This window comes from Eleutherodactylus coqui, chromosome 13, assembly GCF_035609145.1.
Source record: "Eleutherodactylus coqui strain aEleCoq1 chromosome 13, aEleCoq1.hap1, whole genome shotgun sequence".
Lineage (NCBI taxonomy): Eukaryota > Metazoa > Chordata > Amphibia > Anura > Eleutherodactylidae > Eleutherodactylus > Eleutherodactylus coqui.
In genome coordinates this window covers 117,313,576-117,338,435 of record NC_089849.1, presented here as the reverse complement: position 1 = coordinate 117,338,435, position 24,860 = coordinate 117,313,576, and the positions used below count along the sequence as shown (strand labels likewise).

The 24,860-nt window shown below is 45.0% G+C and overlaps 1 protein-coding gene across 1 annotated transcript; it reads left to right on the top strand.

The window, feature by feature from the left end:
* Positions 1–313: 313 nt before the first annotated feature.
* FSCN2 (fascin actin-bundling protein 2, retinal) lies at positions 314–24,518 on the top strand. The gene is made up of 5 exons (XM_066586648.1): positions 314–1,487; positions 18,495–18,651; positions 20,594–20,715; positions 23,555–23,722; positions 23,808–24,518. The coding sequence occupies exons 1-5, from the start codon at positions 662–664 to the stop codon at positions 24,011–24,013; spliced, it is 1,479 nt and encodes a 492-aa protein (XP_066442745.1). The 5' UTR covers positions 314–661; the 3' UTR covers positions 24,014–24,518.
* The last annotated feature ends 342 nt before the right edge of the window (positions 24,519–24,860 follow it).

Genomic DNA, 24,860 nt, shown 5'->3' with positions numbered 1-24,860 from the left:
TTAGTCAGAGCAAGGATATGGAGGGTCAGGAAGAATTTTTTTTTTCATTTGGATCGTCATTTGATAGATAAATTAAGACATCTTCCAGAAGAGAAAGAGGCTTTCGATGAATCGCTAAGGAATGAAAAAGCTTCTGCCTAAGAAGAGATAAAGTGTTCACTCAGTTGAGTTGAATATTTGAGAAGCAACTCAACAAAAGGAGCATTGTTTCCTGGTATACAGGCTCTTTGTAGTTTATCGAATAGCTTCACTATTGGTTACTGGCAGCTCGCGGTTCATTGAAAACCAGGGACAGAGCTTTTGTAATCCTAGATGTGGCCAATTAAACAAGCTGCAGCAACCACTTGGCTGAGCAGTCTGCGTCCTAAGCTCAATATGTGAAGAGGAAAGTCCAGCTTCTCTGCATCCAGTTTGGGAGGGAGATGGCGATGTGCAGATTATAGAAGGCGGCCGACACAGCCCAAAGTAGAGGCAACTGGAGCAGGATCAAAACCGCGTCATTGGGTGTTAAGTTGAGGTGCTTTTAAGTTCATTCATTTTAATCCAGATCTCTCAGGGCTTCTTACTAAGTGCCTACCCTCTGCGTTCAGACTGTTGGTAATACAAGACACTTTCGCTTAAGAATCTACAAAGAGATATTTTGAAGACAGAGAAAAAAAAAATGCCAACCAATGGGATACACCAAATTCTGAAGATCCAGTTCGGCTTGATTAATTCCGATAACAAGTATTTGACGGCAGAAGCTTTTGGCTTCAAGGTTTATGCCTCTGCTCCGAGCCTGAAAAAAAAACAGATATGGACTTTAGAACAAGATGAGGTGGACAACTCCGTGGTCTACCTCAAAAGCCACCACCTAGCAAGATATCTTTCTGCAGACAAAGATGGGAATGTGTCATGTGAGGCTGAAAAGCCAGAAGGAGAGTGCAGTTTTACCATAACTGCCCAGTCTGATGGTAGGTGGGCCCTTCAGTCCGATATACACAAGAGATTCTTTGGAGGTTCAGAAGACAAGCTGTCATGTTTTGCCCAAACCATCACGGAGACGGAGCTCTGGGCTGTGCATCTGGCCATCCACCCACAAGCTAACCTACTTAGTGTCAGCAGGAGAAGGTATGCACATTTGAGCCCTCAAGAAGATGAGATATCCACAGACAGTAATATACCTTGGGGTGTAGACTCGCTCATCACTCTGGTGTTTCAGGATAAAAAGTACTGCTTGAAAACTTGTGACAACAGGTACCTACGTAATGATGGGAAGTTGGTTAAAGATCCTGATAATGGCACGGGCTACACCTTGGAATTTAAGGCAGGAAAGTTGGCCTTTAAAGATTGTAGTGGAAAGTACTTGACACCCATGGGGCCTACAGGAACACTGAAATCGGGGCGGAGCTCCAAACCTGGCAAAGATGAACTCTTTGATCTTGAGGAAAGTCACCCACAGGTTGTCTTTATGGCATCCAATAGAAGATACATCTCTATCAGACAAGGTAACCAAGATTTCCATGTCAACTGCCCCTGTGAAGTCACTGATTATTGTATCACTTTTTTCAATTGATGGAATGATGGTATGTTCCCTCTTGTTTTCTATCGTATGATAAGCAATTGGGTGTTGGGAGTTACAGGAACTGTATGCTGAAATTATTGAATAGGATCTTAAGTATATAATATTATAACAGGATGGATGTATATAGACTTGACAGGACAACTGGATGACAATGCTCCTTGAGTCCCACTTGTTTCAAATTAATATAATGCTTGATAAAATGGCACAGAACATTCCGGAAATGTTAAAGTACTGATACATTATTCCCTTCCTCTTTTTAAAGGAGTTTTAGAATTACAAAATTAGATTGCCGAGGTCCCTTTTAGCTCCCCTTTATTTGCATTTCCAGAAGTGCTTATATAAAAAAAACCCTCCTGTGATCATATCCTCATGGGAATAAGCTGCCTCTAGTGTGATGCAAGAGGTTTGACGGTTTATTTAGCATTAGGACCACTACCATAAAAATGGTAAATTCAAAAATTACCTTTTATGGATGTCAAAAACAGCATTGGGGGTCTGGCAGCCAAGACTCAAATGGGTCCTGGTTTCAACTTGACAAGGACATTTTCAAGATCTTGCTTTACAGTTTATGATAATTCATATAGATATACTAGGAATGAAACGTATTCCTTCCATTGTGGAGATAATTCTAACTGCACTACTAACGGCATGGTAGCGATAAGGAGTCAATAACTTGTATGAGTCTGTGGGCAATGTGGTTGTCTAGGCACCGGTCTATGTGGCCAATGTCTGGCAATTAGAGTATGATATTCCCTATTAAATGATATCCGATAGAAGGGGCTTAACTAATAACATGAATAGGCTGTTTTCAGGAACTGTATCCTCCGTTTATAGGTACAAGCATGGGGAATGTAGCACTACATAAGAAAGCACATTTGGCATTCGTGGGTCATTAAAATATGGGGGACAATCCGTGTGACAGCTGTAACATCGGTAATCTTGTGCCAGCAAACACAAGGACAACTCAAGGACCGATGATTCTTGATAGAATCCCACAGAACAGGGGTCAAACTCATTTTCACCAAGGGCCACTTCAGCATTACGCTGGCCTTCAAAGGGCCGATGATAAGGGTCATTCACATGGGCATATTTGCTCTCTGTATGAGGGTGCATTCACACGAGCGTCGGCGTATTTACGTTCGCACGTGCGCAGCGTGTAATCGCCGGAAAGAACGTTTTTCTGAGATCATGACCAGAGCTAGAAAGTGTATTATCGTTTGTTCCTACTTTGCAAACTATCTTTTCGGCCATTGAATATGCATTGGCGCGTATTTCGGTCGCATATGTTCCGTGTTTTTTTCGGGTTGCCGTTTTTACGTGCCGTAAAATCGCCCGTGCGAACGAATACATTCGAAACCAACGCCTCAGATGGTCACGTATATACGATTGGGCGCAAAAACGCGCCGTTTATGCGCTCGTCTGCCCGCACCCTAAGGGTGCATTCACACGAACGTATATCGGCTCGGTTTTCACGCCGAGCCGATATACATTGTCCTCAGGTGCAGGGGGAGGAGGATGGAAGAGCCAGAAGCAGGAACTGAGGCTCCCGCCCCCGTCCCGCCTCTCCCCATTGCAAATAGTGCAGAGGGGTGGAGAGGGGGCGGGAGCCTCAGTTCCTGCTCCTGGCTCTTCCATCCTCCCCCCCCCCCCTGCACCCGAGGACAACGTATATCAGCTCGGCGTGAAAACCGAGCCGATATATGTTCGTGTGAAGGCACCCTTAAGCATGCGTTTTTTACATGCATATGGGTGGTCTCATATGAGCGTATGCGCAAATATTATGCACGTATCTGCACTTATTACTGTACTTTTTTGCTCTGCCAGGGACTATTCACATCATCGCAGAACACACCCACGCCGTGATTTACAAAGCTGTGCTGGCTAATTAGCCCGCAATATTATCGATTTCCCAGCAAAATTGCGCAGTTTATTGCGCATTTTCATGGGGATCAGGTGCGCCCCAAAATAGAGTATTTCGTACTTTTTTTGGCGCACTCAAGACGTGTGTACACAAAAACGAAAGCGAGTGTGAGCCCATTGAAAACCACCTGGGAGTTGTTGAACACAGCAGTGTGGAGGTCACAATCCAAGATGGCACCTGCTCCCTGTGCTGCCCCTTCTGCCAAGTGCTGGCTATGCTGCCTCGGCGGTGAAAGTGGGGAGCTGGTCCTTCTGCATTCAAACCACATAAAATGACTTGGCAGGCCGGATTTGGGCCTTGAGTTTGACACATGCGCCATAGATCAAGTAACTCCTGATTAGGTGCAAAGTGCTTGCTCCTTTTCATGCATACAGCTATCTATGATAACAGGTGGAGCTCCCATTATAATATTATCCTCCCATGTGGCTATACAAGTACTACTTGGGCCCGCACATTTTCTGAAGAGCTAGTCCACCTACATAGAAAAGCTACACTGCTGGGCGGGCAGCATGTTAGAGCAGATCCAGCGGGGTGATGCTTAACGTGCGATAGCGGTGGTGGAGTAAGGTACGGACAACTACTTAGAGAGAAACCTCCTGGGGCCATGGCAGATGGTGCTTGCTCAGATAGATGTGGACAGAACGGAGCTGCTCCTCCAAAAGCACCGGGATTTCATTCTTCCTATGCATCAAGATGGCATAAGTGTAACATTTTGTAATGGCTGCTCTTGTGTGGTTTAGTTAAGGTGGTTCCATACCTGCTACATATAGGGAGCAAGAAAGCGGAATCTCCACGGTCAAACAGCTTTGTCACAGGACGGAACCAAACCGCGCTCAATGGACCCCATTGACTCTAATGGGGTCCATTTGGTTCCTGCCCAGTTGCCCAGCTTTTTTCTTCCAGTACTTTCAGCCTGATCTGCGATGGAACTTCCCTCTGGAGGCTGTAACGCAGATGTGAAAGCACTCTAAACCCATTTTCAAATATCCTCTTATGGAATTCTGAGGTAACCCTTCACCAGCCAGAGTATTTAGGGTGTTAACGTGATTTTGTGCATGTTGAGGTTTTTACTTTTTTTTTCTACACGTTGGGATGTTCTTGATACGTTTTTATAGAAATGCTTTGGGTTTATTTTGTTTTATTGAGGGTAATGTGTACAAAAAGGTACGTCTGTAAGTTCAATGGGCACCATTTAATACTTCATTTTCAAATATTTATTACTGAGTAACAATAAAAGATTCTAAAAAATGAGCAACCAGCTTTTTAACGGAAACTCATGAGATAACCCCTTTAAAGTATGGCAACTGTATGCCCTTAGAGATGTAAGCTAGTGAGTGCAATGAGTCCCCCCTTCCATGCCAAAATAGTGAAAGAGGGCCCCTGCAGTTGCCTTTACCTCCATCATCCTTAGGCTTCATTCACACGAGTGTATATCAGTCTGCTGATATACGCTGCCTGTCTGATGCATTGGTTTCCAATGGATCAGTTTAGATGGGCGTATTCCCGCGACATATAAACGGCCGGCCAGCACAGAGAGAGCGCATGCGGTGCGCATTCCGGTCGGGCATTTTTACGCCGGCCAAAAAAGATATTCCTGCAACTATCTTTCGGCCGGAATACGGCAGCGGCTCCCATAGACTCCAATGGCGTAAAAGAAGTCCCCTAGACTCCTATGGCGTAAAAGACTCCAGCTGCCATAACTTGGTCACGGCCGCCTCTCATTCACGCGATTTTCAGTCGCGTTGTGGCTGTGACACAGGTGACCGAAAATCGCCTACGCTCGTGTGAAAGCGTACTGAGGGTCCGTTTACACCAAACAATATATCGTTTGAACGAGCCAATGATGTGAGAGTTCGCTCTCGTGCAGCCTGTTTATTAATACAGCAGATGCATTGTTGCTTGTTCAAAGGAGAAATGTTCATTCATTTACATTCACTGCATAACGACTGAATGAGTGCTGCTTAAACCAAACGATAAGTGAACGAGCCAACGATGTGTTTTATGCCTGCAGACAATGAACGATGAACAAAAAGCGAACGATTTCTAGTTTGTCTTGCAGTCGTTGATTCACTTTCACTCATTTGAACGATAATCGTTCCGTGTAAAAGAGCTTTTAGCGCTCAGATGCACTAAACAAGTCCCAGGTAGTCTGAACTGGTGAGGGCGCTTTATCCCAAAGGGCTAGAAGATGTTTCTTTTACCTGAAACCAATTGCTGAGTGAATGTTTTCCTGCATGGCACGCGATGCTATACGGGAAACACATCGCAGCATGTTTTATCTGGCAGCGCCAACCCCAATGTTCTCAATAGGAGAACCTAGTGATCTTCTGCCGCGGCTGTGACAGCTGCGGCAGGGGATCCCCTGCATCCCTGAAGTGATGAGAGGCTCACATCCCTGAGAGAATTCAACATGGTGGGGAGCGCAATATGGGGGCCATATTAATGGCGCCATATCGCGCTCGCAGGTGTGAAGTTAGCCTTAGGCTGGAGTGCAGCTGAATGGACTGTATATTGTATCTATAGAAAACCATTGATGAAGAAGGCCAGCATACATCTCCACTGACTACTATGAGGCTTCATCCCTTTCATCCCTGGTGTCCACATGGGCTGCAGTGATTTACATGGTTCAGGAGTGGCAATGACAAGATATATATATATATATATATATATATAAAGAAAAATGTATATATTATTGCAGCTCCCACCCAGGCCGCGCATATAACTGTCAGCCATGCGGACAGCAGGAATGTCACAATTTAGCGATATTGAGGCAGGCACGTTGTGCTATTAAAACTCTGCTAGTGTAAACAAGATACTGTCTTGTGATTAAGATCAGATCAATGAGGGGCCAGCAACTGATCCAAACTTGTCCTAAAGGGAACCTGTCACTACTGACTTCACTGGCTAACAGGAGATGAAAAATGAATCACTTCTGATACCCTCTCTTTTCCTGATGAGCCCATGTACCTCCACACATATCCAGTGACATATGCAAATTAGCAGAGAAGAGTCATCTGGCAGAGAAGAGTCACATTGATTCATGAACTGCCAAGCCAACCATAGACATTTTCTCTAGTTAGGTAGGATTTCCTATGTAATGAGGGATGCAACAACCATCAATCAAGAGAAAGGAGGTGTGCTTAGCTCGGCAGCTCATCAGCATGACTCTTCTCAGCCAGATGAGTCTTCTCTCTTCATTTGTGTATGGAGCAGAATAAGGGCGCGGTCACATGAGCGTAGGCGTATTTACGTTCGCACGTGCGCAGCGTTTAATCGCCGGAAAGAACGTTTTTCGGCGATCATGACCAGAGCTAGAAAGCGTATTATCGTTTGTTCCTACTTTGCAAACTATCTTTTCGGCCATCGAATATGCGTTGGCGCGTATTTCGGTCGCATATGTTCAGGTTTTTTTTCGGGTTGCCGTTTTTACGCGCCGTAAAATCGCTCGTGCGAACGAATACATTGGAAACCAATGCCTCAGATGGTCACGTTTATATGATTGGGCGCAAAAACGCACCATTTATGCGCTCGTGTGAACACACCCTGAGGGTGCGTTCACACGAACATATATCGGCTCGGTTTTCACGCCGAGCCGATATACGTTGTCCTCACGTGCAGGGGGGGAGGCTGGAAGAGCCCAGGAGCAGGAACTGAGCTCCCGCCCCATCTCTGCCTCCTCTCCACCCCTCTGCACTATTTGCAATGAAGAGAGGCGGGGCGGGGCTAATTCGCGTGCCTTAGCCCCGCCCCCGTCCCACCTCCTCTCATTGAAAATAGTGCAGAGGGGCGGAGAGGAGGCAGAGACGGGGCGGGAGCTCAGTTCCTGCTTCTGGCTCTTCCAGGCTCCCCCCCCCCTGCAGACGAGGAGGACGTATATCGGCTCGGCGTGAAAACCGAGCCGATATACGCTCTTGTGAATGCACCCTAAGTCTGAAATCTAATTGTGGAGGTACTTGGGCTTAATAGGAAAATAGAGGATATTAGAAGTGATTGACTTTTCATCCCCTGCAGGCCATTGAAGTCAGTCTTAGAAGTGAAATAGTACTGTTAGGTTCCCTTTCGGAACGAAAGGGTCCGTTCTACCTTTTCTGTGCAAATGTGGTCCTATTCAAAATGATTCTATATAGAAATTAACGGAAACCTACATGAGAAGATCCTCTCTGTGCAGCTATTGGAAGTAGGGGGAGAGTAGCAATTCCAATCACTTTTTTTCATTTTAGTCAATTACCTCTGAGCTTGATGCTTTGGGGACACTCCTGTTTCTGGCAGGCACTTATGGCGCAGTGTGGTTGTGTAAGATACAGTTCTTTTGGGGTTGTTCAAAGTTTTGATGGCTTTCAAAAAAAATCTGCTGCAGTGCGTATGGTAGCTGAGGTTGCACTGATTTTATTATTTCAGTATGTTGCAGCGTATGCATGACTGATCACTCTCCACTGAAATTAATGGTAATTACAGAAACCTACAAGTCACAGTACTTATTGAGTTTAATGAGGACTGACCTTAGAAGAATGGCCGCTGTCTGTTCACTTCAATGTCAGAAAACTCTGATCGTTTGGTTACCAGAGTGCTACAAAAACCTTCTTAGCACCAAGTCAAGGGGATACATAGTATAGAGGCAGTGGCCAGGATGGCTTGGGGGCATCGCTTGCTATGGGGTTCCCCAATATAGCTAGCCTATTAATGTAAATCAAGCGATGCATCCCAGAAGAGGGGCACTTGGGAGGGATCACTGTCCAGGGGTATGAAGACGTCTGCTGAGCCGAGAGCATTCCCTGTTATGACATTGTTACTCATTTATAATGTATGCCATCAATCTGTGGAAATGATGTAATTAGAGGATCATGAGCGATGATAGTCATGACTGTGTCGTTTTATGAGCAAAGATGCTTTCACCTTGTGAGATACTTATTACACGACACGCTTGTTTATTACCCGGGTTACATTACTCAGAGAACAGGAATACTTAAAAATATATGAGATTTACCCATCAGCCTCCTGGCTTCATCGCTGCATGATGGCGGTAGTCGAAGAAGTGTCCATTGTAAAGTGTCCATTGTAATGAGCCATTACACTGGCCGATCTGTCAGGCAACAGATGCCCAACCGGTTGACCATCGCTAGTGAATGGAGGTGGAGAGGATCGTGGATTGTTTCCGCCGCCAACCTCAATTCACGGTAAGCAAGCAGCCATTCATAAGTGAACAACTGCCTGCTTACACAGAACGACTAATGAGAAGTGAATGACTTCTCATTCATCGTTCAGTCACTGCATTCAGGATCTACGCACCATTTGAGAAGGTTGTCACATCAGAGACAATTCCTTTTATATTGGAGCCACCACTGCATAAAGCTGGTTTTCCTAGATGGTCAGCCAGACATTTCAGATATCTAGTCTGGCTCATAAAGGGGGCCCTAAGTGAGACCCCTATCTGATGCCCATATAACCTAATAGGGCACATGGACAGATGCTACCTTCATGAGACAACTCTTTTAATGGCCGATATTCATGGTGGACCAAGAGAACTCCGAACAACTGATTAGAACAAAAAGGTGGATAACAGGCCATTGGCATGGGGAGTAATGCTCTTTGGAGGGTTTCTGGATGCAGAAAAAAGTGACCATAAAAAGTGATCTTGAAAATGGTGAGGGATTGAAACAGAAGTTTCAGAACCTTTCATTATACAATGATTATGCTTTATTTAAGGGGAATCTGTCAGCATTAGAGATAAGCGAGTATACTCGCTAAGGGCAATTGATCGAGCGAGCATTGTCCTTAGCGAGTACCAACCCGCTCGAGACAAAAGGTTCGGGTGCCGGCGCGGGGGAGCGGTGAGTAGCGGCAGTCAGCAGGGGGAGCGAGGGGGAGAGAGGGAGAGAGAGATCTCCCCTCCGTTCCTCCCCGCTCTTCCCCGCAGCTCCCTGCCCGCCGCCGGCACCCGAACCTTTTCTCTCGAGCGGGCAGGTACTCACTAAGGGCAATGCTCGCTCGATCAATTGCCCTTAGCGAGTATACTCGCTCATCACTAGTCAGCATGTTTTTGCAGTCCTCACTGCACTATAAAGTAGCACCTGTCACACTGATTACAGTGATATGTCTGCTATATGTATCTGGGCAGTAGTTTTGGAGAAACTTGCACTTTATTAGTAGCAGCCAGACACAGTACTAGAGCTGAAGATTCATGAGCTGCAGGCTGGCCACACCCACCCACCTCCAACTAATGATTGGCAGCTCTCATCAAACTACTAACAACCACTTGTCTGTATGTATGTGAGTGAGTGAATCTCATAGCTCAGTTCCCTGGCGATGTCATTTCAGGTCCTAACACACTGAGAATACAACTAAGCCGTTATTATGTCAGACACAACTTAGCAATCCTGACAGGAGACACCAACCTACGATTACCACAGGATGTGTTGTGATGTCACTGCTGTGGGAGGCGCTATTCTGGAGTTTGGTAGTACTGTAGACTGGATAAGCCAACAGAAACTGCCAGGAGCTGTGATGACGCCATTGTCATGTGATCACCTGTGTGGGTGGAGTCAGGGATCACATGGCCAGAGGCTCATCACTGTATCCAGTAGCTATGTGTGTCATGTGTGCAGTCAGCATAAATGGAGTAGAGCTGCGAATGGCTGTTTGTCTAATGTGCTGTGCGTGTAATGTGTATAGTCAGCATGGATGGTTGTCATGTAGCGCAGCTGAGTTTGTGACACATATGTCATGTAGTAGAGCTGTGTTTGTAACATGTGCATGTACTGTGGCACAGCTGTGTCCGTCACGTGCATATAATGTAGCAGGCCTGTGTTTGTACCATGCACATGTCATGTCTGTCAGGCGCATGTCATGTGCCAAAGCTGTGTCTGTGACACGCATGTCATGTAGCAGAGCCGAGTTTGTAACATGTGCATGTACTGTGGCACAGCTGTGTCTGTCACGTGCATATAATGTAGCAGAGGTGAGTTTGTACCATGCGCATGTCATGTCTGTCAGGCACATGTTATGTAGTAGAGCTGAGTTTGCAAGATGCGCATGTATTGTGGTACAGCTGTATCTGTCATGCGCATATAATATAGCAGAGCTGTGTTTGTACCATGCGCATGTCATGTGTCAGGAGCATGTCATGTACCAAAGCTGTGTCTGTGCCGCGCATGCCATGCAGCAGAGCTGTGTCTGTCAGGCACATGCCATGTACCAAAGCTGTATCTGTGCAGCGCATGCCATGTAGCACAGCTGTGTCTGTCAGGCGCATGGCATATAGCAAAGCTGTGTCTGTGACGGGCATGCCATGTATCAGAGCTGTGTCTGTCAGGCACATGGCATGTACCACAGCTGTGTGTGTCTGTCACATGCCAATGTACCACAGCTGTGTGTGTGACGTGCATGTAGCAAAGCTGTGTGGCACATTGCGCCACCAGAAACACTGGTATTATAATTTCCTAATAATTACTAGTAGTAATAGGCAGAGCTAGCTACAGTAGCTAGGGTGTAGCTAATGAATGTCCAGGACTATAAGTAGTCCTCTATGCATTTGCTGCCACTGATAAAAAAAAGCAAGTTTCTCCCAAACTCCAGCACAGATCCACACAGCAGACATATCACTGTAATCAGTGTGACAGGCACTGCCTTGTGGTGCTCTCAGAGAGGGGTACAAAATAATGGTGACAGTCTCTTTAATTTAGCGGACAACCACTTTACGCTTTCCAGTGGGTTCACGGCTGGTTGTGCATCTACCGGCAATGAATCAGGTCATCAGACAGCGATCTTTTCAGCTGCAACCTAATGTGTAAGATGATGCTCTGCGCCATGGCCACAAGTAACACAATGCTTGCTTGGTTACATCTGATACTCTGTCAAAAGGAGCTTGCAGTAACCAAGTCAGCAGGTCAGCTTCATTCCTAGTAATGTCCTGTACAGCTTCACCTAAAGCTCCCCACACACTTCAGGGCGCCTTCACACCTGCCATTGCGATATTGCTCCGTTTTTTTAACACAAATGTCATTAGGACTTTCTAATGTTAAAAACGATCGCACAAAAATCGCAAGTTGGTGCGTTGCAATTTTTGTGCTTCGCGTTTTTCACATTAGAAAGTCCGATTGACATTTGCGTTAAAAAAATACAACGATATCGTGATCGCAAGTGTGAAGGCCCCCTTACTGAGGCGTCGCCCCTCACTGTCAGTTTTGACTTTTCCGAGCCACTATTAGTAGGGATTTTGGCCCCTTTCACATTTGACCTTATATTTTCATTGTTCGAATCCATCCTCAGAGCCGAACAACAAAAATACTAGAACCACCGGACCTGCAACATGCCTGACCTATATACACCAGATGGGCCCCATTGACTAACGGGGGGCTGTCCAGCTTCCCGTATGCTGCTGGAAATAGCGCAGGACGCCGCTCTGTTTCTTCCAGGATTTTGCGCAGGATCTGTGCTGGAGGCTTTGGTAGCATCCTGGATATAATATTCTATCTGCAGACATGATGTTATAGAGCAGGAGTATATATATATATATATATATATATATATATATATATATATATACACACTCCTCTCTATCTATCTATCTATCTATCTATCTATCTATCTATCTATCTATCTATCTATCTATCTATCTATCTATCTATATATATATATATTTGTGATAAAAGATTGAGTATAACAGAGATTTGAATCCCTGCTGGGGCTGAGCTGAATGCAGAGGGCTTTTCTCTCTGCTGCGGGGGGAGGGCAGAAGCTCGAGTAACGGGGCCCCCTACCTACCAAGTGCTTTATAATACTGGTGTCTTCTTATTTGAGGTAGGGGCCTTTGTGCCACCAAAGACTTCACGGGGCCCGCTAGCGACTGCTACCCCTGCAACCCCTATAGCTACTGTACGTGTTGCGCACGCAGGGCCAGTTCCCCCTCCGTGATTGAAAAGGCTATTTAGCCTAATCAGGTCCAGATGTGTTCTTTCTTGTGCACGTATCGAATGTGCATTCACGCACTTCCCATAGACTTCTATGGAGCCCTTCGTGCACAAATACACAGAAAAACAAAGCAGGTCCTATTTTTTTGTGAGCGCACGAAATGTGCGCATAAAACACGTTCATGAGAACAAACCCATTGAAATCAATGGGTTCCATCTCTGCACATTACTTCCACAATATGCTGTGCTATTCTGTAGGAAAAAGAACACACCTCATTAGGCTAAATAGCCTTTTATATCATGGAAGAGGTCCTGCATGTGCAAAACGTACAGTACTATGCTCCAATACCCGCAAAAACCTGCCTCATCAAACCTCGTTCACTGTACAAATACGCTATGCTGAAGCATGCGCAATTGCGCATACAGCTGTCTGAAGTCGCCCTAGGACTGTAAGCCTACAAGGGTAAGCTGTTATACGGAACAATTTCCACGATCCAGCAAGAATCTGGATGATTATCATTCAGTGTAAACGCACCGACTGAACGGCGAGCGAGTAATCACTTATGAACAACTGCTTGCTTACTGTGAATGGGGGTGGACTGATCCCCAGCCAGCTCCGCCTCCATTCACCAAGCCCAGTCGGCGATGCTCGTTCCGGTGTTGAAGCAAAGGAACGACTAACTCTGGGACGAGTTGCCCAACAGATCATCCCGTGTGAAAGCACCCTTCTACTAGCCCTTCTCTTGGCTCTCTTCCCTTCTTCCCCTACATGTCAGACATAGCGGGGTCTCCCATTGTCACACGTCTTCTTCAGACACAGCGAGGGTCTCCCATTGTCACACATCTTCTGCTTCCTATGGGGTGCAGTTGGAGAGGAGCAGCCATGAAGAGGTTGTATGGTGATGGAGGAGGAAGGTGCCAGCAGGGTTCTGCCTAGACAGTATGTGCGGGAATCAGCTGCGCCTCAAGGGTGTTCTTCAGCAAAGTATAAGACTTTCATTATATGCACTGTATTTGCTTATATGATTGGGGAGGCTGAAGTCTGTTTTAAAAGGTGTTGGCTTAGATTTTAATTAATGACTGTGTGGCACGTCCTGTTGGCGCTCCCTCATAGGGCGTACTGTCATACAGTGTAAAAATAACACTACCATACACTGGCGACACACTATGGTGCCTACATAACTGCCATACAATGGCCAAATACTGCCACCATAAACTACCAAAATATACTGTACTGTGCCTAAGCAGTACTGGCACGCTAAGCGTAAATACCACCTAACAATGCTCAAATACTACCCACATACTGTACGGTGACCATATAGCAGCTCCATGCATATTCTAATGTCTGACTAATACTGCTATACTATTAACACTGGTGTTGGTCACAAGAAGGCCATCTGGATGCCACCTTGAACACCCGTACTGATGCACACTGTACCCTTAAAGGGCTATTTCAGCAATGGGACTCTTTTTGTTTTTAACGCATCCAGTGGATGGGAGAAAACTGATAGATCGGTAAGAATCTGATCGCTGGGACCGCCATCAATCTCGTGAAGGGGGAACCAGTTTCCTCCCTTTCTCATAGCTAAAGTTGCAGTCTCCCATTTCTGTAGTGCAGTGGGGAACGGAGCTGCTGGTCACACATGTGCAGCAGCGGCTTCATTGCTTTCAATGGTACAGGCAGATAGCTGAGCGCTGTGCTCACCTATAAGTCTGCCCCATTGAAATGAATGGCGCGGCTCCATTCGTTTTAAAGGGGGAGACATAAATAGCCGAGCGCTGTGCTCCTCCATTTATTTCAATGCATCAGACAGAGATAGTCTAGCTTGCTTATTTCTGTCTGCCCCATTGAAATGAATGGAGTGGTACAGCTCCATTAATCTCAGTGGGGCACATATAGGTGAGCACAGCGCTCGGCTATCTGCCTGCACCATTGAAAGGAATGGAGCCATTGCTGCGCATGTGCAACCAGCTGCTCCGTTCCCCAGTATGCTACAGAGATGGGAGACTGTAACTTGAACTGTGAAATAGGGTGGACAAGGGCCCTCATTCTCAGAATTGGTGAGGGTACTAGCAGTCGGACCCCCACCGATCTATCAGTTTTCACCCAACGAACGGATGGGTGAAAACTAAAATATGTCCCATCACCGGAATACGCCTTTTAAGGATGACTCTGCAATTACTGTTGTGCCTGGAACTGCAGCTCAGCCCATTGAAGAGGAACCCATAGACTTCATCTATATTTATATACTGACTTTTTTATTATCAAGAAGGTATTCTAATCTATTTTTAACAGTCTAATAGGAGCTTGAAGTAGACAAAGACATGATAATTTTCTTAAGATCTGTAGTAGAAAGGACCAAATGTATTAGCTTAGGAAATGCTGGTACTGTTGTATCTTGTCTCCACCAGAAGAATAGGTGGAGATAAGCTGCACGCCCACAATTTGATTGGCTGGGCTGGAGAATGGGTGCCCATTATCTCCTCTCCCACCTGGTGTCACTCCCCCCTCTGCCACTGTCATTTGTCTCTTTCCCAACTCCAGTGTCACTCACCCCTCCTCCGCTGTCCTTTGTCTTCTTCCCGACTCCAATGTCATTCATCCTTCCACCACTGTCCCTTGTCTCCTTCCCGGCTCCAGTGTCACTCATCCCTGCACCGCTGTCCCTTGTCTCCTTCCCGGCTCCAGCACTATGAGTCTCCTCTCTGCCATCACATATTGCAACCATTGCAATATGCGGAACAGGGACCGGAGAAGGCAGAGCGCCGGGGGTAGTGACAGCGGGGGAATACAGCGGAAGGGGGGGGGGGCGCTCTACCACACAAAATGATAGAAGTGCTATGATTTTCACTCAATGGTTTGGAGGACCTGATAAAATTTGGAGTTGGAGCCAGAATGGATGTAGTTCTCAGCCCTGAAAAAAAAAAATTTGAAACCAAACTTTCTGAAAGTGGACATTTCCTTTAAGAAATATGTTTACTATGATAACTTTGCATGATTATCAGCCATTCTCTTATTTGCACATCAACTGAATTAGTAATCCCTGCAAACAAGTCAAGGAATGTTACTTTCCTGAGGGAGACTTGACTCCTATAGGAAATGTCCTACAGTAATGTGTACTGAGCCAAGAATGTAGGGTTTCCCTGCTCTTAAAAAATAATACTGATGATTCACGGTTCTGCGGGCGATGCAACTATTTACATTGTTTTATATGGCCTCTAGTTGACAAAAATGCTACAAGACAACCAATGTCTACATAGAGGCGTTTGTTTCAGCTCAGGAGGGGGACACGCATGCATTCTGAGAAGTCTGCTGAGCCCGTACAAAGCTGATTATGCAGAATGAAGGCTAACAGCCAAGATTTAAAGGGGGTGAGGGTCGCGAGAGCTGAAACAGCCAGCCAGATGGAAATAGCTGCAATCAGATTAACAGGCTCAATTAGTGCCAATTGTTTAGGGAGGGAATTTGAAGACTTACCAGATTGGGCAAAGGAGGTGGCAGGAAAGTGCCACGGAGCCAGTGATGAGTTAAACCTCTAGAAAGCAATTTGTGAAGGCTACTAAGCACTGCATGGCACAAGAGCGATTAAAGGCAGTTCATCTGATAACTCCTACCAGAAGAGAATCTTTGTCTGGTGAAGAAGGAATTGTATGAGGAGGGGGGACATAATATTATGTATTTGCAGGGCTTGGAAGATACAACAGGCAATTGGCCTGGGGGCATGGCAATGGAGGAAACACGCATTTCAGAAATGTAAAAAGTAGTTGCTCCATAATGAACTAAAACCCAACTTTAGGTAGAGTTTCCTCCTCCAGTGCTCGAAGATCTAACATACTTGGGGTTCCAAAGGGTGGAACCAAGGGCATATTTTCTTCCTCCTGGCATTTGCTAGTGCTGCTTTGTTCATGTGAAGTGACAGAGGATTGTCAGGCCTCAGTCAATGGAAGTGTTCAAACAAAGGCTGGACAAATATCTGTCTGGGATGATTTAGTGAATCCTGCACTGAGCAGGGGGCTGGACCCAAGGACCCTGGAGGTCCCTTCCAACTCTACCATTCTAAGATTCTATCTCTTCGTCACTTCATATCCAGAATGTCAATCAATGCAGTTTACAGAAAAGTTATGAAGACCTTGCTGGAGCTGGTAGACGTTTATTTGTCTCTGTTCACATCACATTTGAGCATTTCTTTGGAGGTATACAAGTATTTCTCTATGTAAACCTCTGACAGAAGACTCCGACATATGCCACTAAATAGGCCTACTACCTCCCCAATGTATGCCATAACAACACTCCTTGGCACCCATCAGGTTGATAGGGCTATAAGGATATGTTTGGCGTTCCCGTATGAACATAGCCTTAAGCTGTAGTGTTGACAGTTTTTATGCCAGGAAATCTCAATATGGGAGAAGAGATCCCCACTGCTCTCAGTTACGAGTGACCCTAGACAAAGGAATATTTGGTTACTAGATATGGTCCAATAAAAAGCTGTCTTCGATCTAGAAAAGCTACTATTTGTTTTCCCCTGGGAAGCAAATGCAGTAAATCCCTGTTCTGGCATAAAACATATGTTCATAAAAAATGTATGTTCTACAAAAAATAGTACTTCAACCTAAGGAATGCCATTCCAAACAAAAAGGGACTATCTTGTGAATATCGAGACATGAAAACCTTATATGGAAGCCTATATAAGCATTATATACATACAGCACTATACTAAATTGCCAAGTTCACTTCTATTATATGTATGGGTGGACTGGCCATTCCGCATTTGGTTAGATGCCTATAGCCAAGGAAAGCACATAGCTCCTCAAAGGCAAAAAACGCCCGAAAAAGATGCTGCACACATGCATTGTATTAACTTGGCTCACTCCTTGTAATTTGCTAAGTTCTCAATTGTAATTGTACCAAATGACAGTGTTTCCTCTCCAGCCACATTCAGCACCTCACAAAAGCACCCAGGCCCATGCACAAGGAGGAGGCAGAACGCTCCTAGATAACTCCCAAATGGCTTCCGATTCTCATGCTCTCCTATCCTCAATCCCACTTTAATTATCTGTGAGTGTGAAGAGCTGCCTAAGTGGTGCTTGACTGACAATGGCATACATGGGAGAGAAGACAAAGAGGCCATCAGCAGCCTCAATGAGGTGCTACATGCACAGCTCAAACTAATGTCCTATGAGCAGGGTATTTGTCGGTGCCACATTTTACATCACAAGATGCTTCACTGATATCCACAATATAACTCCACATGATGGTTGCATTGTCCTGGTCACTTCCTGTTACATCACTAACTTTTTGGGAACACACAAAAAAACACAATGCCCAACATGGATGCTCTTGACTTTCTATTGGGGTATAGCATGACTACTGCTTTTGCATCCACCCTCTTGTTGCTATAGTGTTTCACGGCCATATGAGTGCTGATTTTGTCTTATGCCTTAGACTATCAAGACCATTATTCCATCTGTTGATGTCTTATTGGTGGGATCTGACAATTGGCATACCCACCATTCCAAGAACAGGGGTGCTCTGACCCTCTTGTTGGTCACACACGCCTATGAAAATTTGTGGTTACACCAAAGAAGCTGAGCAAGAATGTTGAGACTGATCATAAGATGTAAAGGCCTTTGTAAGAATACAGCAAAGCCGTGATATCATCATGTATGGTAAAGGGTTTATTGAAAATAGACATTTATAATGTAGTCATAAAATATACCATTATTGTCTGAAAAGTGTATGTCACTTGGACCCCCGTTTTCCCCATTGCCCTCAACACAGGCGCATATGTGTAAATTAATTCCATTATTGCAGATATGGCTACCTATTGTCAAAAGACAGCAGCAAACCTGTACAAAGGTTGTGTGTAGTTTTGCAGCAAAGTTCCATTTACTTTAACTAACCTGGGTTGCAATATCAGAACTATACATGGACCAATATGGTGCTGTTTTTGAAAGAAAGTAGTCCAACCTAAAAACTTCAGCCACTGAAGAAATAATTGGGGAAAATCTCAAATGGGCTAGGTTTGTATATGAACCCCTTTAATGGCCTTTCTCCCGGCATTGGCTTATCCTTCTAAATCTACATATTCATTTCCATCTTCAGGTATAAACGTCTCTGCCAACCAAGATGAGGAGACAGACTATGAAACATTCCAAATGCAGATCAGTAAGGAAAACAAAAAGTGCAGTTTCAACACCAATTCTGGAAAGTATTGGACCCTTGTAAGTCACGGTGGGATTCAGTCAACAGCCACTGAAATGTAAGTACTGCTTGTATGAGGAATGTGATTAATTTGAAGGACACACACGAGATGCCCCCATACCTAGAGAATTACTTAAAGGCTGTACCAGAATTACAAGTTAATAATAATCTTTATTTGTATAGCACCAACTTATTCCACAGCGCTTTAAGTTATCCCTTATCCATCGAGCAAGTTGGCTGACGCAAGTCGAGTAAGTTGGCTGACGCTCCATTCATTTTCAATGGGATCGTGGAGATAGTCGAGCGGCAAACACTCAGGTATTTCCGTCAACTCCACTGAAATGAATGGAGCCCCGAGAGGGCATGTTCAGCAAGTGCTCCATTCACAGTGATGTTACAGCAGAGAGGCATTCCCTCAGTAATGAGAACAAGCGGGAAATGGGACCACTGTTCTAAGGATCAGTAGCATCTCAAGTGTGAGCCCCCCACAATCGGTAAGTTCTCCCCTCTTCTGTGGACAGGGGATAACTTCTAATTCTGGTACAAACCCCTTTAGGGATCTGTAGATGTTTATAAGTCAAAATCAAACAGATAGGAAATCTTGAAGATGCTTCTCCACTTATCCAAGTATTTACTTTGGTTCCTAAGCTGAACTAAGAAAGCCTATTGGATGCAATGCTGGACTGAGTTTCCTTGGGCCTACCAGAAGAAATTATTCTGAAGGCGGATTACCTATCTGTACTGAACTTGTGCACATCCACTTGTAATTACACATATCATCACCATGAGGTCTAACTGGTTATTTGTTAATTAACCCATAAGAAATAAAATCTAGTGGTAAATTATTGTCCCCAAAGTCACCTCCAAATGGGTCTGTCTGCTGCTGGACCTTTCTTATCAGTTATTGTGTCAGATTTTGGGTGGTCCTTGTAGACATGTTGTTTCTTAAAACTTGGACTGAATGGAGCAAAGGGTAAAACAGCCAAAAAAGTCACGCTACGTGGCTGAATCGGTCATAGTCAATGAAGGTGGCTGATGACCAACAAAGAGCTACACTTAAAGGAGTTGTTCAGGGTAAGAAAAACATGGCTGCTTTATTTCAGAGGCAGCATCACATCCGTATCTGGTGTTGCAGCTGAGCTCTGTTGAATTGAAGGGCTGAGCAGCAATACCACAGACAACCTGTGGTCAGGTGTGGTATTGCTTCTGGAAGAAGTTAGCCAAGTTCCTGTACAATCCTTTAAGGAAAAGCTCTTTGAAGTAAAGGTGGACATATTTGGGCACAACTCACCAACATCAACAACTAGTGACGGTTCTGTTGTTCTTCAGATTAATCATTTTTAGTAATCTCCAGATACAATTCTGCAAGTCACTGAACTCACATCTGTCTGCATTACCTGCTTTAGTGTCTCTAAGCGTGGTTTCACATCTGCATTGGAACCTACGGTTTGAGGTTCTGTAGTAGAGTTGGCTCAAAATCTCGGAAGAAAAAGCACAACATGCAGCACTTTTTTTTCCCGTCTAAAACCTGAGGGGAAACTGAACGGAACCCATTGTAGTCAATAGGGTCTGTTCGGCGGTGTTTGGTTCTGTCCTGAGATGGAGCCGTTGGGCCACAGGGATTCCCCTTTCTTAATTCCCGAGCACAGATCTGAAACCACCAGATCATTTCTTCTGTTGATTTACTTTCTGGGACATGTAATATGGAACACTGTATTACAGTAGCTCAGCTAAACTGGTAGGGCTGTGTCTGTCAACAAACTGTTGTCTACTTTCAGTAGCAATGAGCAAATGTGTGAATGCAGCTCTGGAGTATAATACAGGCAGTCCAACTTTTTAAAGCAAATTCCTGTGCCTCACTCAGTCCCCGACAGCTGCCTGAAATGGTGGGCATAGCAGCATGGCAATACCTCATCATTTGGTAACGGAAAGCCATGGTCATGGGTCGGTAGGGGATTAATTTGACCTTTTAACTGGTATTCTCCTCGTATCACTGACAGAGCTGCCAACACAATGTTTGAGATTGAATGGAGAAGCCGGAGAGTCGCACTGAGAGCCAGTAATGGGAAGTATATCTGTACCAAGAAAAACGGGCAGCTGGCAGCCGTGTCCGACTCAGTTGGTAAGTTTAGAAAGTTGTAATCTATGAGGTGCGATCACACAGATCAGTTCTATGTAGTTTTAGGAAGAGGGGTCTGTGTGTGATGTGACCAAGAGGGGTTCAGTCTATTCCCAAACTGATTAAAGTTTGTCTTTGATCTCAGATGCAAGTGTCAGTGTCCAATATCCTTAGTGTCAGTGTTCTGTACCCCAATAGTCTTGTTCAATAACCCCATCATCAGTGAATCCTTGTTCTGTAGCCCAGGTGCCAGTGCAGCATCCTGTAGGGGGACCACGGACACATGGCATACGCTGAGGAACTGGGAAGGCAAGATGCTGGCTTGTCACGGCGGCACTTACCATGCTCCCTCGCAGAGAGACGCATGTAGCCAAGGCCAGTGCAGCGCTGGGCCTCTTCCGGACACTCCTAGGATAGGGATGCCCAATAAACAGGAAAACAGGGCAGAGTTTGTCATGGGTGACACCACCGTTCCAGTACCCCCACGGCATGGACATTGGTGGGGAAATAAATGAGCCACAGACAGTTTTATAGTACCTCAGGGAAGGGTCAGGGCCTGGAACAACTTTACTTAACATAACTTTAGCAGCATACAAGGCACATTTGGAAATACTGACAGTGCAGGCAATTTAAATAAACTTGACCATAGTACCTTCACACTGTGACCCAGACTTCAGATCAACCCGTGTGTGACAGACAGAAGGGGTATACCTCTACGCGGTGATACAGACTTCAGACGGCCGCGTAGGAAAATGTAAAACGTAGATAGTACCTCTGCACTGGGCCTTGATACGCACTCATTCACAACTGCTCTTGCTCTCACTCCTCTCAGGTGGGACTCACTCCTCTCCTCCTCACAAATACATCCACGACGGGAAACCTCTCCTCCTCCTCCATGCTTCACTACATGAGGGCTGAAGGTGCCTCCATGCAGCTGGACCTCCTGACTACCACTCATGAAGACATGGAACTCCTTTCCCGCTCTCAAACACTCACATTTATAACCTCTCTCATACCACGTGACAGGATAGAATTGATACATTACAGACAGTCAGCTCATACTTTGCAGACATTAACCCATCACTTGCTGCAGCTGTGCAATACACAGAACAGAATGACAAGACAGGTTTGCGCAGAGCATCTACATAAGACAGACATGTATGACATTATGGAGGGGGCCAGGAAAGCATGTACTGGGTCACTACACCAGGGTGTCAGCGTTGTATACCCCAAGTATCACTGTGCCTTGTTCTGAACCCAAATATCAGTCTTCTGTATCCTAAGAGCCAGTGTGTCATTATTCTGTACCCGACTGTCAGTTTTCTGAGCCCCAAAAGTCATTATTCTATAACCCCATCATCAGTGTGTAATTGTTCTGTTGCCCAAGCACCAGTGTACCCCAAGTGTCAGTACCCCCAGTTTCAGTGTTTTGCATCCCTAGCATCATTATTCTATACCTAAAGCATCAATGCTTCATCATTGTGTACCCTAAATGTCATTGTTTCGAGATCCAGAGTGTTATGTTATGGGACTCGAAGGTGTTAATATGACATAAGTCAGTGCCCCAAAGTGTCAGGGAATCATTGTTCTACTACCCTATATTGCAGTGCTATTGCTCCACAAGCCTAAATATTCATAACCAAATATGTCTGCTTTCATTCTATCACCCTCAGTGTACATATGCATTATATTCTTCTTCCACACTACCAGCCCTTGCCCTTCCAAGAGTGAATAATCCATTTTAATAACCACTATTTATGCTGGTTCCATCTATGTCAACCTGAGATCTTAAAGAGACAGTAAAATATTAGTAGAGAGGATCCAATGCACCAAGACGGGTGGGATTATCTCACCAGGGGAATCTTTGACTATGGGGAATCTCTAGAGGGCAGCCTGCAGTCATTGGCTATGGAGATGATGAGGATCATCTGTTAAGGTGCATTTAGATGGAACGTTTATGAATGAACAAAATCACTAGATTGGTCAAATTTGAACGATAAGCGTTCAGTGTAAACGCAGCCAACAATCGAACTATGAATGATAATTTGTTTGCTTATGTTCATTTCATGCAAGCATCGTTGGCTCATTCCCTAATCATTCGGTTTAAATACTGATTGTTCAGTCGTTATCAGTCATTTATACAGTAAACTTAAAGATTTAGCGAGTGAATGGTTTATCTGCTGTATAAACAGGCTGCACGAGCGAACTCTGACATCGTTTGCTCATTCGAATGATAAATCGTTCCGTCTAAAAGGGCCTTTAGCAGGATGTATTGTATGGGCGGAGGTGACAGGTCACCTGGTCAATTAGCTGAGCTTTTTCAGGAGTCCTTTCAGCGGGCCATTGGGATTAATTTACTAATACTGATGTCTAAGAAGCCACAAAGGCCGCTTTGCCACATATTATGACTCTAATATTATAAATGGCACATGGTTGGTGGGGCTATTACAGATTTACATTTGGGCTGAGGAACCTCAAGTTACACGATTACCTGGAATGAGTCCGACCCTTTTTAAAGGATATGAAGCTCCTCTATCCTGTTCCGTCCCACCACACATGCATCACAGAATTATAGATTGGTAGAGTTGGAAGGGACCTCCAGGGTCATCGGGTCCAACCCCCTGCTCAGTGCAGGATTCACTAAATCATCTCAGACAGATATTTGTCCAGCCTTTGTTTGAACACTATTGGACTATTGAAGATTTGGAGGGTCATGGGGGTTACCAGACCCTTTTCTATAATCTTATATCTTGGAAACCAGAGACTTCACAGGGTGGTGGGTATGACTGTACTATTGCTAGAGTTAGAGTACTGCCTCCATGTGTAACCACTCTGTCCTCAGGTGAAGATGAAGAGTTCACGCTCAAGCTGATTAACAGACCAATTCTAGTCCTACGTGGAGATCTGGGATTTGTCTGCTACCATAAATCCTCAAATACTCTGGATGCGAACCGCTCATCATACGACGTCTTCCAGATCATCTTTAATAATGGAGCATACCAAATAAAAGGTGAGATGTCCTACCAAACATCCATCTATTCTATCTAGCTGTAATGTAGACTATAATGCTACATTTCTGCTCTTTACCCCTGTAGGTCAAGGTGGGAAGTTCTGGTACATCTCAAGCAATGGCATGATTTGCTCCGATGGAGACATGTCTGAGGATTTCTTCTTTGAGTTTCAAGAATATAACCGAGTGGCCATTAAGGGCAAAAATGGCAAATATCTACGTGGAGACCAGGCAGGCACCCTAAAGGCAGATGCGGAATCTCTGAATTCTGCCACTCTCTGGGAATACTGAGTCACCAGCCACCACAGCTTAGGTCTAGAGGACATTAGATGGTCTGCTTTGAGGGCAAGGTTTATAGACTGGCACAAGTGGGTTGATAGAGAGGTGAACAGCTTCTAGTGTGTGGTTCACAGTGTCCCATGGAGACAATGGCCCTCCACAGACAACATCCCACTAGGATAATGGGAATGCATGTAATTATCAATTTATTATAATTAGCATAGTTTTAGATATGTAAATTAGCTTATATGTTTCCAGCACAAGATCTAAGAGGACCAAAGTAGAAAGATGGACACATGCTGAACAAAAGCAGCAAATACATATTGTGTAATCATACAAAGTGGCCACTGGTACAGGCCTAAAAGTGGTTTAGAGGGCCTTGTGCAGAATGGTATGCTTAGCACACAGCTCGGACCAAGTGGCCCTCCTTCTGGAGAACGGAGGGGGTGCTTTTTTATACCTATTTAAATGAGGTGCTGTTGCATTCACTCACAAAATCAATAAAGATGGATTTGTTGGAAAGTCTATGAAACTTGTGGCTGAGTCTATGATCCAGAAGTCCACTCAGACCTGGGCAAATGTGTCTAGAAACGACCCCAATAGGGGTGTCCTATGTCCCTGCCATAGCAAGACATAGCAAGGCCACCATGAAAGATATCTATACAGCCAGCCATGGCTGGGAAAATGATGGGTTAATTTGATAACACATGGGTGAATTAGTATCCCATAATACCCAGACTGGATATTCGCTTTAGTAACAAAACGCCCCCCTAAATGTGCTGTAACCCATAAAAACCAACCAGGATGCTCCTCTAATGTTCTGCAGCCCATCTCAACCAAAGTGGAGCAATCCCATAGT